This window comes from Jaculus jaculus, chromosome X (assembly GCF_020740685.1).
Source record: "Jaculus jaculus isolate mJacJac1 chromosome X, mJacJac1.mat.Y.cur, whole genome shotgun sequence".
NCBI classification, from domain to species: Eukaryota; Metazoa; Chordata; class Mammalia; order Rodentia; family Dipodidae; genus Jaculus; species Jaculus jaculus.
Window position 1 is genome coordinate 100,835,969 of NC_059125.1, and position 12,586 is coordinate 100,848,554.

At 37.5% G+C, this 12,586-nt stretch overlaps 1 protein-coding gene across 4 annotated transcripts in view; it reads right to left on the reverse strand.

Moving 5' to 3' along the window:
* Rbm41 (RNA binding motif protein 41) overlaps nt 1-7,249 on the reverse strand; it is a 52,529-nt gene extending 45,280 nt beyond the window's left edge. For 2 of the 4 annotated variants that reach the window (XM_045140943.1, XM_045140942.1), the window contains exons 1-5: nt 6,785-6,949; nt 3,855-3,971; nt 3,113-3,305; nt 2,221-2,425; nt 381-452 (exon numbers count right to left, since the gene is read on the reverse strand). In XM_045140943.1, the coding sequence (XP_044996878.1) occupies nt 381-452; nt 2,221-2,425; nt 3,113-3,305; nt 3,855-3,971; nt 6,785-6,804 (607 nt within the window). In that variant the 5' untranslated portion in view covers nt 6,805-6,949. Of the gene's footprint in view, nt 1-380; nt 453-2,220; nt 2,426-3,112; nt 3,306-3,854; nt 3,972-6,784; nt 6,950-7,168 lie in introns of those variants that run through there. The other 2 variants (XM_004658964.2, XM_045140940.1) reach the window with 2 other exon arrangements.
* Between the last annotated feature and the right edge of the window lie 5,337 nt (nt 7,250-12,586).

Below are 12,586 nucleotides of genomic sequence, written 5' to 3' on the forward strand. Positions count from 1 at the left end.
CTTGTACACAAAAAAAGGTCCCATGCAACTTTCAAAAAATGTATTAGCTATTATATAATGGTCATAAAAGTCAAAAGTTGTACTTTACTGACTAATTAAAAACAGAATTATTTGTGAAATGGGATCTAAAAATCAGAAAGGCAAATGTATGTCTGGTACAATAACTTAAAGGTATGGAGATGAAAACAACACTAAATAGAAAAGCTGCACAACTTCTAACTCCTCTAATATTTTGTATCATGATAATATATTCTCTCTGGATCATTTCCTATAGACATTGTTTCATAATGAATATGGAATTAAGTAAGTGTTCAACTTAGATGTCTGGGACCCTAGGTTATATTCCTAAATCTAACACTATAAGAAAACTCTCGACTTGCCTTTTGTGCCTAATTTTATCTTCCTCTTCATTGAGGTCATGTACTTGTCTGTACTTGTCTTTTTGTGGTATGCTGTGAAGGTGTAAAGCAAGGAGTTTCAAAGATAGGAAACAGAACAGATTCATACAACCCCACCCCACCCAAATACCTGGAGCTGCTTTAAGTGATTTACATGTATTATCTCACTCAATCCTCCTACCAACTCTATATTGTTGCTATTATTAATAGTCTCATTTCATGGATGAAGAAACTGAACAGGTAACTTGACCCACATCTCATAGCTAGTATATGGGGGAGCCAGGATTTTCCCTGACAAGCTGCCTCCAGACTCCATGTTTATATTGTTATATATTATGTATTTTATATCTCTTTTAAAAGGATATTCATTTGTTCCTTCTTTCACCACTACTCCACCACTTGTAGGATCTATCTCTAACAAATCAACCATTCTCATGACTTTGGCATACAATCTAAGCAGAGAAGATTCCCAACTCCACATTCCCAGTTCTGACTTCTCCCTCGACCTTTATTGCTCTATTTATAACTTTATGTCCAATAATTGTATGTGCTATTCCTGCCATCCTCACACATTCAAAATAAAACTCATCACACTTCCTCAAAAATTTCCCATGAAGATTTTCTGAATGTTGGCAATCATTATATTACACAACCTTGAAACATCTGATTATCTTTGACATATTCTTCACCGACCCTCCCACTTCATTCTTAGACAAGTTTATAAATCCTTCCTTCATAATATCTCTTGTACTATTTACTACCTCTCTTTCCATTTTCACTGTCATCATTCCAGGACAGATTATGGCTGCATGACTATAATACTATCCATCCCCTTTCCTCTCTCTAAGCCTCTTTATTGGCCACTACATTAATCATTTTCAAACATGACGTTATCAGGTTAATCCAGTTTATTTACTATATTTAAACTCATTAACCACAAAGTAACTCCACACAACTCTATGTTATGATATAAAGTCCCAAATTCTTAAACTATACTTTCAACCTTACCTCTTACACCTCCTCCAAATAATCAGCAGGGCTCATATAAACAGTTGCAATTGAAATAGTATTTCCTCTCCTTTCTAAATAGGTAGCATAAAAAGAAAATTTAAATCTTACCTCTTCTGAGAAGCTTTCTTCAGTCACACCCATAAAACTTTAAGCAATGATATCTAGGATTATTGTTGCTGTTTGTATATTTCTACAACTGGATTGTACTTGGAATGAGGCCAGGAACCATTCATTAAACTTTGTTATACCTTCTATTATGCCTGGTAACACTGATTTGCTAAACTAATTCTTTCTGGTTAAGAAACATACTGCATATGTATATATTTTGTGGTAATTTACAGTTCAGTCTAAATACCCTTCACAATCTAGCCTTACTTCCATTTCCAGTTTCCCTAAGGTACCCTTTACCACTGCCACACCAAACTTTTCATTATTACCTACACACACCAGGTTCTTTTAATCCTGTTTCAAATCATGCAGACTATCTGTCATGTTCTTTATGCTTTACCTAAAAAGAATGCTTGCTGATCCATTAAGACAGTACAAATAACAACTTCGGACTCCCTCAACTAAATTTGGATTTTTGAAGTTCTATGATCCCTTAGCATTTGATTAAACTTTCTATAATAATTTCTATATTGTTATGCAAGTAATTATGTACATAATCATCTCTCACATGGAACTATCTATATATTCCCCAAGAGTGTCTTTCCCCCGCTCATTTTAGTGATTCTCCATATCTAATGCCCTGATTATAAATTTTGCTCTCAGTGAAAGAAAGAATATATCAAAGTCAGTGAGGATCCCATACCTTGATAATAAAGAGCCTTAAGGAAGGAGTGACGATCCGATCCCTGAAATAAAGACTTTTCAATTTCCATTTCTCGCCGGGTCAGCTGCTTACTCTTTGAAAATCTCTGTGGCAGGCAAAGGATGCGCTGACGCTCTGAGATCCTTTTTTCAATATCCTGAAGATGATTTTGTATTGCTTCAGGAGTTGCCCTCAACCTTGTCCTCTGAAACCAGAAAAATGAGATGGTAAGTATCCTAAAGGACATACTCTGAGAGTAATAATCTCATTCGTCAAGTATAAAATATGATCAGGATCCAAAATATGTGCTTATGGAAAGTGCTAAGGGGCTAACCAATAGCTTCATTTGCATCAATGTGTCATATTAGAAACTGAAGATAGCCTTTAATCCCAGCACTTGGGAGGCAGAGGTAGGAGGATCGGAGTGAGTTTGAGGCCACCCTGAGATTACATAGTGAATTCCAGGTCAACCTGGGCTAGAGTAAAACCCTACCTCAGGGAAAAAAAAGTAAAGAAAAGAAAAACTGAAGATATGAACTCAAAGATCAATTTTAGGAGACGTAAAAATGAATAGGCTCTCCATGTCAAAATGAAGAGTTCCGGGCTGGAGAGATGGCCTAGCGGTTAAGCGCTTGCCTGTGAAGCCTAAGGACCCCGGTTCGAGGCTCGGTTCCCCAGGTCCCACGTTAGACAGATGCACAAGGGGGCGCACGCGTCTGGAGTTCATTTGCACAGGCTGGAAGCCCTGGCACGCCCATTCTCTCTCTCTCCCTCTATCTGTCTTTCTCTCTGTGTCTGTCGTTCTCAAATAAATAAATAAATAAAATTAAAAAAAAAGAAGAGTTCCTGTTCTTTATTATTCAGAGATTAAAAGCAAACAAGGTTTGCTCACCTTTTCACCTGAAACATGGCTTTTCCATATCAAGATTTCTGTTTCATTAAGTCCTAGTTCCCTGAGAGAAGCAGTTTCCTGGTCTTTTTCATGTAGTGTCTGGAACTGAGACAAAGTCATAGTCCCAGCAGCTTCCTTCCCAAAGGGCTTGTACATAGTACCAGGGGCAAAGCTCTCTTTTTTAGAAACACATCTGAAAGCAAATAAGAAGGGAGTAAGAACATCTCATAGTCATCACAATTCACAGCAATGGGGTTTCCCATTATGGCAGGCACAATGCAACTCATCATGAACATCTCTTTCACATTCCCTTTCTAGGCTGAAGCACTATGGCAACAAAATAGAACTCCATGATCAGTCCCCTCATCCAGAACTAATAAATGACTAAATCAACAAATATTTACTGATTACTCACAATGCATAGTCAAAAGACACACAGAGAGAGATTAAAATGGCTCCTGTTTATGGAAAAACAGGCAAGGCAAACAGGCAAAAACAGTATGAAGTTGTGCTATGTTGAGAGAAATGTATAGTGTTATAGGACAATATAGGAAATGTATTTAGGCCAAGTACCTAGGCCAAGACTGCCTCAAGGAAGTGTCACAAAAGTAAAGCCTGGCTAATATGTGGAAATCTGTCAAAGGAAGTGGTCACATGAAAGAAGAATATTCCTGCCAGGCTTTAAAAGCGGGGTGGGTGACCTGAAGGCGTATTATACTCTACCTATTTTCAAAATACCTACTCCTCAATGGAAACAGAAGTATCAAGCTGATGTTGAAGGAGGCTTTTCAGCTGCCTCTCCCCTTCAGTTTCTAACTCCTCCAGGACATGCTCATCACTCTTCACACAGCTGTTGACCCTGCAGCAGATATATACAGAAAGTAAGAAAGTTTAAAAACATGTTCTGTATCTAGATTTTCTATCATTAATGGCCACATTTGTTTAGACATTTCTTTAACATTACATTGACTCATTATTCATTACACAAATATTTATAAAGTACTTACATAGAAGGTATTATGCTAGATACTTGTAGAAATCAAAGGTATTCCAGACACAGTCATATCAAGGACTATGTAATCTACTTAGAAGAAATATGTGTGCTTATATTGTGTACATGTGCCTAGGGGATGAGATGATGGATGTAAATAAATAATAATACAGAAAAACATATAACAAATTAGTAGAAATTGGAAGAAACATAGATGAACCAGGAGCTTAGGTGGTAAAGGACAACTTCAGAAAGGTATTCTTAAACTAGCAAGTGAAAGGATGGATAAAGAATGAAAAAGAGAGCTGGCAAACCAAATACTAAGACAGAAAAACATGCTAGGATATAACAGGATGTTCCGTTTAGATCCAAACTGTGAATAACCCTTAAATACACTAAGGGGCCTATACCTGAATATATAGGCATTGGAAAGTCATTTATCAGGCAACTAATTGTCATAGTGGAAGTGGTGTTTTAGACCATATAAATTAGAAGGAAATCATAAGAATTAGTTAGAAGAGTACTGAAATATGAAGTGATGAACATCTAGACTAGAGTGGGAAAGGTCAGAATACAAAGGATGGTTTATATGAGATGAGTTTTGCAGGGGTGGGTAAGGAAGTTGCAGATAATCACCAAATTTCAAACTGTTAACTGAGTGAATATTGGTTCTTATGAAAGATAGTAGCTGCTCCAGATGGAATAAATACTTGGGAAAGAAAAAGCAATGCTGTTATAGCTACATTGAATCAACCATCATTTCCAAATAAAACACTATAATGAAATGCACTTCTAAGACACTGAGTTTGAGGTAATAACAAAAATGACTGGCTAAAAGGAAAGTGATGTATTGTTCCATGAAAAATAGTTTGAGGCTATGTGAACAAGATCTGAAGCCATCAGAGAGAAAGAAACTTATAAAAGGAGGTAAGGAAAGAAATATAAAGATATACCACTATATAGCCTAGACAGTACTGTGTAGAAAATCAGATAATGGCTAATGTGAAGTAATCTTAAGTAACTGACAACACTTATTTGGATACTGTGGTGGTTAATAGAACTTGCCAACTTGACAGGCTCTAGAATCACCTAGGAGACAAACCTCTGGGCATGCCTGTGAGGAAGTATCTAGTTTGGGTTAAGTGAGGTGGGAAGACCTACTCTAAATGTGGATGGCACCATTCTATGGGCTGGGGTCCCACACCAAAAGAAAAGAAAACTTTCATCTTTCTTTGCTTCCTGGCTATGACCAGCTGCCACACACTCCCCTACAGTCATGACTTCCCACACATATGTACTTTCAAACATGAACCAAAATAACCCCTTCCTTCCTTAAGTTGCTTTTGTCAGGTATTTTTGTCGCAGCAACAAGAAAAACTAATACAAGTACAAAGAAATAACAAGATCATTTCAGTACACAAAAACAAATTATAAAAAGCAAAGACAAAGAATAAGTTAGCTACATGAGGAAAATAATTGATGCCTTTCTTTTAAAATAGCCCTTAAAAAGAGCCTGTTTCTACTGGGGTTATAATAAGGTCTCTAGAAAAAAAATCCTTGTAATTAAAAGTAAGATTCACAAGTTCTAGAAAAACTTGACCATATACTGGGAAATTCTTAAATATCTTTAGAACTATATAATCTCAAAGTGGCCTTGAACTTTAAATTATTTTCAAGCATTACAATCTTTATTATTTTTAAAACTTCAACAGTACTTAGTAAGTTTAAATTTCTTAGTAAATCATACCTAAACATATCACTATACATGAATCTTAAAAAAATGCTCAGTTAAGCTGGGCGTGGTGGTGCACGCCTTTAATCCCAGCACTTGGGAGGCAGAGGTTAGGAGGATCACCAAGAGTTTGAGGCCACCCTGAGACTACATAGTTAATTCCAGGTCAGCCTGGACCAGAGTGAGACCCTACCTCGAAACGCCCCCCAAAAAATGCTGAGTTGAAAAAGCAAGTGACACAATCATACAATATATGCCTATCTGTATAAAGTTTAAAATGAATTAAACTAGAAATATGTTGTTTATGAATAAATTAATATATGAAAAAAAACGATTTCAAAACAAACAAAGGCATGGGACTAGTTAGTCCAAATTTCTGGGTGAAGAGAAGGGGGAGAAACAATTAGGAAAGAGCCAAGAGGACTTTAATAGTATGAATGTTTTCACATTTCTTATTCTTGTAGAAGACAGGACCTTTTATGATTATTTCTTAAGGTATACATTACTTTTCACATATAAGTAATGTCATTACAAAAATATTAAAATGTGATTTTCAGCCAGAGAATATCAGAAACTTTTTTTAAAGTCACAAAGAATGGAGAATGCAGGAAAGAATGTCACTAAACATTTTAAATGCCCTGCACTATTCCAGAGACGATTCTCTAGAAGAATGAATACAAAACTAATTCCAAACAGATAATTTTTAGAGGTTTTTTTCCGCATCAATAGTATGAGCCTCCAGTTTTCAACAATGGTCGACCGGTGAACATTTACTGCTGGTGAGGGAAACGCCCGGAAACACACAGTCTTTCTTATAACACCCCGAGTAGGTTTATGCTAATTTTGTAGACACAAACTACCACTTTATTTCATTAAGATTTTTAAATCAATACAGTGTAGCGGCCTCACAAGTCTTTAAAACATATATAATGCAAAGAAATGCGCCCACCGAGAGGTCCACTCAAGCATGAGGAAAGTGGGTGGGCCAGGGAAGAACTGGCCAGGGCATCTCCAGCACTGGGAATGTAATATCCAAGCCCCCTTTGCCTGGTTGTATTGGTAGAAACAGGAAAAAGCCACAGCAACCAGCAGTTCCTCGGGCCTCTCTCCCAGAGCACATTCCTAAGGAAACCGCCCGATTCGCGGCCCTTTCTGAACTTCACCCATCAGGCTTGGCCAGCCTACCTCCGCTCCTCCCTTCTTTTGTCTTCCGCTCTCACGAACCTACCCCTCAAGAACGTGACATACCCCAAACAGAAAATAACAAAAGCCTTTTCAAGTAAAAGCTAGAACACTGCTCCTGGTGCCTCCTTCAATTCAAACAAGCCCTTACCTCTTCATGTTTCCACAGGCCCCGATCTTTAACTTGGGTAACTAGGCCCTGGACCTCAAGTCCCAGAACTCTGAGCGGCAGGCAGGCCTGCGATTGGGGTGTGGCATGGAACTCTGGGAATTGTAGTTGCGCAGTACATAGAAACAGAAAGAGTAGGTATGGAGGGACCCGCACGCTGTAAATGGGTTGAGAATATCTAGTACAACTTCAAGATAATACCCAAAATATCAACCTCACAAGCCTAGGTGTCACGGTGGCTTCTTGACTCTCTCCTATAGTACCAACAAATCCTAGCTCTTCTCTGATTTCTTTCGCCTTTGTAACACTGTTTTCTTTCAAGGATTTATCTGACCCACCTGCTGTTTACAGGTAAGCCTCTAGAGTAAGACCAAATTGCGTGAAGCAATAGTTATCTGTAGCAGATACCACTGAGTCCTCTCAATTCAAAATCAGAATCTGTATGTGCCCATGCATTTAAATATCTCACCGATGAATATGGTGAATCAAGTCAGGCAAGTGGTTAAAGGCATGGGTTAATTCCACAAAATGGAAATTCAAATAACCTTAAGCATATGCAAAGACATATGTTAATTTATAAGATGAAAATTTCAGAGACCACCACGTAGTGGGATTTCCAGGTTAGCCAAACAGCAAGTTTCTGTCTCAAAAATAATCAAAATCACAGCAAGTAACAAAAATAAATATATAAATAATGAAACACCCTCCCCCCCCCCAAAAAAAAAAAAAAACAAAGTACACTTATAGCCAACACATCTCAAAACTATCACGGCCATCAAAAACAAGAAAAATCTGAGAATGTGTTGCAGTGAAGGGAAAATCACAGAAAGACAAGATGTAAATGTAATGTGCTGTCCTGAAACAGAAAAGGAATGGTAGTGGAACAAAGAACAGAAATGTGAATAAACTGTGCATTTTACTTAATAATATTGTTCATTAAATGTGATAGAGTGATGTAAGTTGTTAACACTAAGGGCAGCTGAGTGGAAATACATAAAATGGAGTAATATGAAACATTTATGGAAATCTAAAAGTGTTCAAAAAACAAAGTTTTTTCTTTAATTGTGTGCATGAATGTATGTATGTATGTATACAATTGAACTTGCCACAGCATGCATGTGCAGATCTGAGAAAAACTGCTGGGTATTGGCTATTTCCTTCCATCTTGCTTTTGAAACTGGGTCTCTCTTGTTTTCTGTCATTTGAAAGGCCAGTCTAGCTGCCTGTGGACTTCAAGATTCCCCTGGCTCTGTTTCCTGTTGCTGTAAGCATGCTGGATTCCACAAACATGTACCATTTTGTGTTTTATTATTTGGGTGTTTGGGATGAAATTTTGACCATTAGATTTGTGGAGCAAGTGCCTTTAACCACTCCAGCCCCATAAAGCTTATATTTAGGAAATATCCCAAATATGACATTATGGAGAAATGGGCACTTTCAAAATATTGCTGATAGGAATATAACATGATACAGCCTCTACTAAGAGTAACTTGAAGACGTTATGAAATTTAAATACATGTGCCCTTTTAAGCAGCAATCCTTAATACGATAAATTTTCAAGTTGATATACATTACAGTTCAACACTATTTATGACCAAGTATTGGAAAACTCTTTAATAGCCAAGTACAGTCAATGAAAAACTAAGCAATAATTAAAAGGTGACAAAGTCCTCTATAGATTACTAAAATCTCAAAAATCCACTTAGTACAACAACAAAATTCATAACAACCTATGTATATAATTGTGTAAAATCTGGAATATGTATTTACCTGGATAGGAATGTATTTCTGGTGAATGTTTCCAGGTAGAGAAATTTGATGGCTGCCAACCAAGAGGAGAAAAAAAATCTTTATTATATATATCTTTATTCCCTTTCAATGTTTTGTTATTGGATTGAGACAGGGTCTCCCTATGAAGCACAGACTGGTCTTGAGCCTGATTTCCTGCTTCATCCTCACAAATGCTAGGATTACAGGCATGTGCCATCATGACCAGCTACATTTCAAAATTTTAAATCCACAGCTGTCTTAGTTGATTCTTTTTAAATTAAATAGAACCACTGTTACATCACAAGGAGCCAGGGAAGAAAAATAAAACTCTGGACTTTGAGGTTCACTCTGGATTAAAAATTCAATTCTCAATTATTAGCAATATAGGAAAGTAGGGATTTAGAGGAAAGTTGGATATACATTTTGTTTTGGTAAGTTAATAGAGTATGAGTTCTAGTAAGCTTCCTTAAATTTAGACCAGCTTTCCTCATATGTGAAATGAGTATAATGATTCAGAAGAATATGTAACAGTAATGCTGTGCATAAAATATGATTTTAAAGCTTCTCCATGACAAAGTAGTTATTTATGGGTAAATATTCCAAAGTTATCAGGAAAGTTCAGACATACTCAAACAACTTTGTTGTTTTTTTTTTAATTTTTTATTTATTTATTTGAGAGAGACAGACACAGAGAGAAAGACAGATAGAGGGTGAGAGAGAGAATGGGCGTGCCAGGGCTTCCTGCCTCTGCAAACGAACTCCAGACGCGTGCGCCCCCTTGTGCATCTGGCTAACGTGGGACCTGGGGAACCGAGCCTCGAACCGGGGTCCTTAGGCTTCACAGGCAAGCACTTAACCACTAAGCCATCTCTCCAGCCCCTCAAACAACTTTGTGTTGCCATGTTCAAGTCAAAACATAAGGCCTAATAGCAGATGGAGGAACAAAGCAAAACAGTCCCCACCTCATGACTTTGTACTTCCTGGGAGTTTCCAGTAGTTCTGAAATACCAGGATAAGTATTAGAGTTGTCAAAAACCAGTCAAATGCAAATGACCATGCTTTTGAAGCATATTTGGTGAATGAATATATTCATAACATATACCACACTGTAGGTCTGACACAGAGTAGGGACTGAATGTAAAGACACAAAATGTAGGTCACATCAGAATCGGCATCAGGAAAACCCTAGAAGGTAATGGGGCTTAATTATGATGATCAGCCTAACTGTCCAACTGACATACTCACTAATATGAAAATAGAAAAGGACATCCAGGTTGGTAGTGTGCTTTTACACTTAGAAGAGTTGAAAACATTTGATCATCACATCACTTGTATTGTTCTGATCACATATAGTCTATTGGTACTGAAATGATACACAGTACATAACGAATCCACTAGGTGGGATGAGTGGTGAATGAATAGCTAAAAGAATTTCAAGTGGAAAATGGAAAACAAGGCCATGAAAAGTTCTCTCTCTCTCTCTCTCTCTCTCTCTCTCTGTGTGTGTGTGTGTGTGTGTGTGTGTGTGTGTGTATTCTTCCAGCCAGCCAACTTGGTAGGTATCAAGGGAAACTGAGGAAACTGGAGGGGTTACACTAGTTATGTCTAGTTCTTAAATATATAATGATCGCTATTTATTCCCCACAGCATCCCTCTGCCCATCTTAAGGATATCAGTGGGCTTGAGATATTTCTCAGTGGTTAAAGACCTTTGCTTGGTAGCCGGGCGTGGTGGCGCATGCCTTTAATCCCAGCACTTGGGAGGCAGAGGTAGGAGGATTGCCATGAGTTCAAGGCCACCCTGAGATGACAGAGTTAATTCCAGGTCAGCCTGGACCAGAGTGAGACCCTACCTCGAAAAACCGAAAAACCAAAAAAAAAAAAAAAAAAAAAAAAGACCTTTGCTTGGAAATCCTGATGGCTTTGGTTTGATTCCCCAGTACTTTTGTAAAGCAAGGTGCATAAAGTGGTGCATGTATTGGGAGTTTATTTGCAGGGGCAAGAGGCCATGGTATGCCCATTCTCTCTTTGTCTCTCTCTTAAGCTTTCTCCTTTGCGCCCTCTCTTTCTCTAATAAATACGTATTAAAAATTTTTTTTGGTTTATTTTTGTTTATTTGTTTAACAGCAACAGAGAAAGAAAGAGGGAGAGAGAGAGAATGGGCATGCCAGGGCCTCCAGCCACTGCAAACGAACTCCAGACGCGTGTGCCCCCTTGTGAATCTGGCTAACGTGGGTCCTGGGGAATTGAGCCTCGAACCAGGGTCCTTAGGCTTCACAGGCAAGCACTTACCCACTAAGCCATCTCTCCAGCCCATAAATACATATTTTTTAAAAAGATACCATACTGTGCACTAAAAACCTTTGAGACCTTGGGCACTCAGACCTTATCATGAAGTAATTTCAAAAATTTACCCTTAGAATATATTACAAACTAAAAAATATGCCCCATTTGTTTTCTGACAATTTAACAAGATTTGATTAATTAAGACAGAAGCTCCTCCTTTACTCAGACACATTTTCATTGTTTTTCCCTTTAGGTACATTGTGTGCACCACACTTCTAATGAATATATTAAGAACCGATTGTAATTCTAACACATGGAAAGCTGTTAAAAGCCAAAAAAGGGAAAATATGCCTTGATGACTAATTATCTAGTATTGTGAGTAGATAATTGTACAAGCCATTCTAATTTCACGAACTAAATAGCAGAAATGTTGCTCAAAAGAATAAATATATCATCGTCTTAAAGGACAAAAGTATATATGCATTAAGAAAGTGTCAGTATTACAAGTACAAGAATTCTCCTTCAACTAATATCTGTTTTAGTTAACAAAGATTAAGACAGACTTAAGTCTAGCAAAAAGGTTGCCTTCTCATTGCTGGCAAAAATAAGTTACTTATGACCTTTTAAATTAATATTTGTTCAATAATGTGTTGTATTTTAGCCAAGTTGGAATCAGAATCAAATGCACCTTAGGGAAGGTTTACTCCAAATGTCCAAATTCCAGACAGCACTTTGAGGCTCCTCGGGAAATCTTGCCTGGTTACTGGATTGATCTGAAGGCCACTTGCCATTCTGTAGAACTTTTATGCTCTGGAAAAAACAAACACACTACAACTCCTTGTGAACACAGTGCAACAAGATAGTGCAAAGAAGACTTTCCCTCCCCTTTATTTTATTTAGAAAATTTGTAGTAAGCTATCTGCTAGCAGTAAAAAGACCTAAGGGAACTACAAAATATTGGAGCCATGAAAACTAGTTTATTTGCACAGAGCAACTCTAATATGAGCCAATTCTTTCATTTTGTAGGCAAAATGTAATGCCCAAGATGAAATTATTTCCCTAGTTAATTAGGCAGATATAAGTATTGAACCAGAACTCCACATCAAACAAAATATTTTCTTTACTGAATCTGTAACTTAATATATGGGCTATTTTACAAGAGTTTAATCTCAAAAAAAAAAAAAAACCCACACACACAACGTGGGGTTGGAGAGATGGCTTAGCAGTTAAGGCTCTTGCCTGCAAAACCCAAGGAACCAGGTTGGATTACCCAGGACTCATGTAAGCCAGATGCACAAAGTGGCACATGTGACTGGAGTTTGTTTGCAATGGCTAGAGGCCCTGA